Raw genomic sequence first — 2,140 nt, 5'->3', positions numbered from 1 at the left:
GTGGGTGCTTCTGAGCCTGCGCCGAAGCTTATGAGGGGAATAGGAAGCCAGAAAGCTCCAGGGCTGGGTGCAGGGGGAGAGATTAACCCACAGCCACCACAGGGAAGCTGTGGCAGCTCTGTAGTTTAGTCCTTCCTGAACCCTGGCAGATGTCACCTCTCCCTCCTCGCTCCCACCCGCTCGCTCTTGTTCCTTGGCCGCAGGTGCCGACTCCTTTGCTGTGCTGGTGGAGCTGCGGGCGGGTGGCTGGAGGAGCAGGGGTGCTGTAGGTACGGCCACGGGGACCAGATGCGACCGACCGCAATGCCTCCAGCCCAGACTCTTGCTGTGACTGACAAATGTCCTTTCAGGTTCAGGACGCCTGTCTCCCGAACAACCAAGCATCATCTGCTGCTGCCCTGCCAGGCAGGTTTAGCTCCTTTCTTCTGCCACAGCCTGAAATGTCACCACCGGAGAGTTACAGGTTTCCTGCAGTTTCTCCTCTGCAGGTCTGGCTGCCCTGACAGGCAGGTTTAGCTCCTTTCTTCTGCCACAGCCTGAAATGTCACCACCGGAGAGTTACAGGTTTCCTGCAGTTTCTCCTCTGCAGGTCTGGCCTGAGCCACAGGACGCCCAGCAGCCTCCAGCCCTGCCCTGTGTCTGGCACCGACTCAACAAGGGGCAATCTGAAGCGGTGGTGGCTTCCCCACTGCTCCCACCAGACCCCACCACCTCTCCTAGCAACACCAAACCAACGGGGAGAACACGGGAGGAAGCTGCTCTCAGTGGTGTGTCCAGGAGCCATCAAAATCAGGGCTGGAAAGGACCTCCACGTCACACAGCTCCGCCTTCTCCTGAGGCAGGTTCAGCTCTGCCCAAGCTGCAGATGTCGAATCAGGTCTTAGACCACCTCCTTCCTCACAGCCACCGTGGCCTGCCCAGGCGGTTTGTTCTAGCCCTCCATCCTCCATCCTCCGTTCTGGCTGATGGCTGACCACCCCCTAATGCTTAATTTAAGCCGGTTAATTCTATTCACTGAGAACAGATCGTTCCCTTCCACTTTGCAGCAGCTGTTTCATGGGTGTGAAGAGCACCCTGTGTCCTCTACCCTGAACACCTCTAGCTCTTCCCAGCAGCCAGCTGTTAATGGCCAACATGTCTTTGTCCCAGAATGAGGTGCCCAGGGCTGGATGTCTCATGAGGAGTTATCTTCCGAGTCCCACAAGCTGTGCTCCTGCTTGGAGAGAGGCCTTGTGCTCCTCACAGCAGTACGGACTGAGTCAGCCTTCCTGCTCTAGTGGAAGGTGCCCCTGCCCACGGCAGGGGCGTTGGACTAGATGTTCTTCAAGGTCCCCTCCAACCCAACCCATTCTATGATTCTACGTTTGGCTGTGACCCGTTGTATCACTCAGAGCTGCAAGCTCCCGGCTGGCCCACCGCCCTTGCTGCACTTGCCCGCTGCCTTCCCTGCCCCGCTATCCTTCCCAAACTCCATCCTCTCGTCTGCAGTTCGCTGAGACCCTTAGCATGGCACCAGGATTTAAGCACTGATGGTACGAGAGGGTCCCATGCTCTTGGGCCAGCATGAAAGTCCGTAGCCGTAACCGAACCACACAGAAGCATCACCAACACCTTCCCTACTCCTGCAGCTTCTCCACCAGGTGAACGCTCCAAGTCCCAGCAATAATGTGTTTTTATTGCTGGCCTGAGGCTGGGTTGTAAAACAAACTCAAACTTGCAGCTCACACCCTCCAGTGGAAAACCGAGACAGTCTGTGGAGAAACCCCCGCACCACCGTCCAGCACACGCTATTACATGGGATGGGAGAAGGGAGCGGGGGGATCCACCTCCCCGTCCGCTCCGCTGCAGCACCCCAACAGCTCTGCAATGGGTTTCTCGGTCAGATTTCAACACGCAGTTTCGCCTACTTACCGTACTAGATTTGAGCGCATCCCCATTGTCCTCTTCAGATTCTAGTGCAACAGGTAAGGATTTCTGAGGCGGGGAGAAGGTTAAGTCCCACCTTAGTAGCCGAGGTTCAGCTTTGTCCCCGAATCTCAGGTTTTCCAGTTTCTGCACCGTGGGCTCGGCAGAGGAAGCTGGCCTGAAATTCTCTTTGTTTTGGGACTTAGACCTCAGTCTCTGAACCCCGAAGACCCGC

The 2,140-nt window shown here is 56.9% G+C and overlaps 1 protein-coding gene across 1 annotated transcript in view; it reads right to left on the bottom strand.

Annotated features, from left to right (window-relative positions):
• Window positions 1-1,911: 1,911 nt before the first annotated feature.
• LOC104490771 (junctophilin-3-like) overlaps window positions 1,912-2,140 on the bottom strand; it is a gene marked incomplete at both ends in the record, with an annotated part of 5,700 nt that continues 5,471 nt past the window's right edge. The window contains one exon of the mRNA XM_010133106.1: window positions 1,912-2,140. This exon is cut by the window's right edge and continues 9 nt beyond it. Within this exon, the coding sequence (XP_010131408.1) occupies window positions 1,912-2,140 (229 nt within the window).

Source organism: Buceros rhinoceros, unplaced genomic scaffold (assembly GCF_000710305.1).
Source record: "Buceros rhinoceros silvestris isolate BGI_N320 unplaced genomic scaffold, ASM71030v1 scaffold37473, whole genome shotgun sequence".
NCBI classification, from domain to species: Eukaryota; Metazoa; Chordata; class Aves; order Bucerotiformes; family Bucerotidae; genus Buceros; species Buceros rhinoceros.
This window is presented reverse-complemented; position numbering and strand designations above follow the sequence as displayed.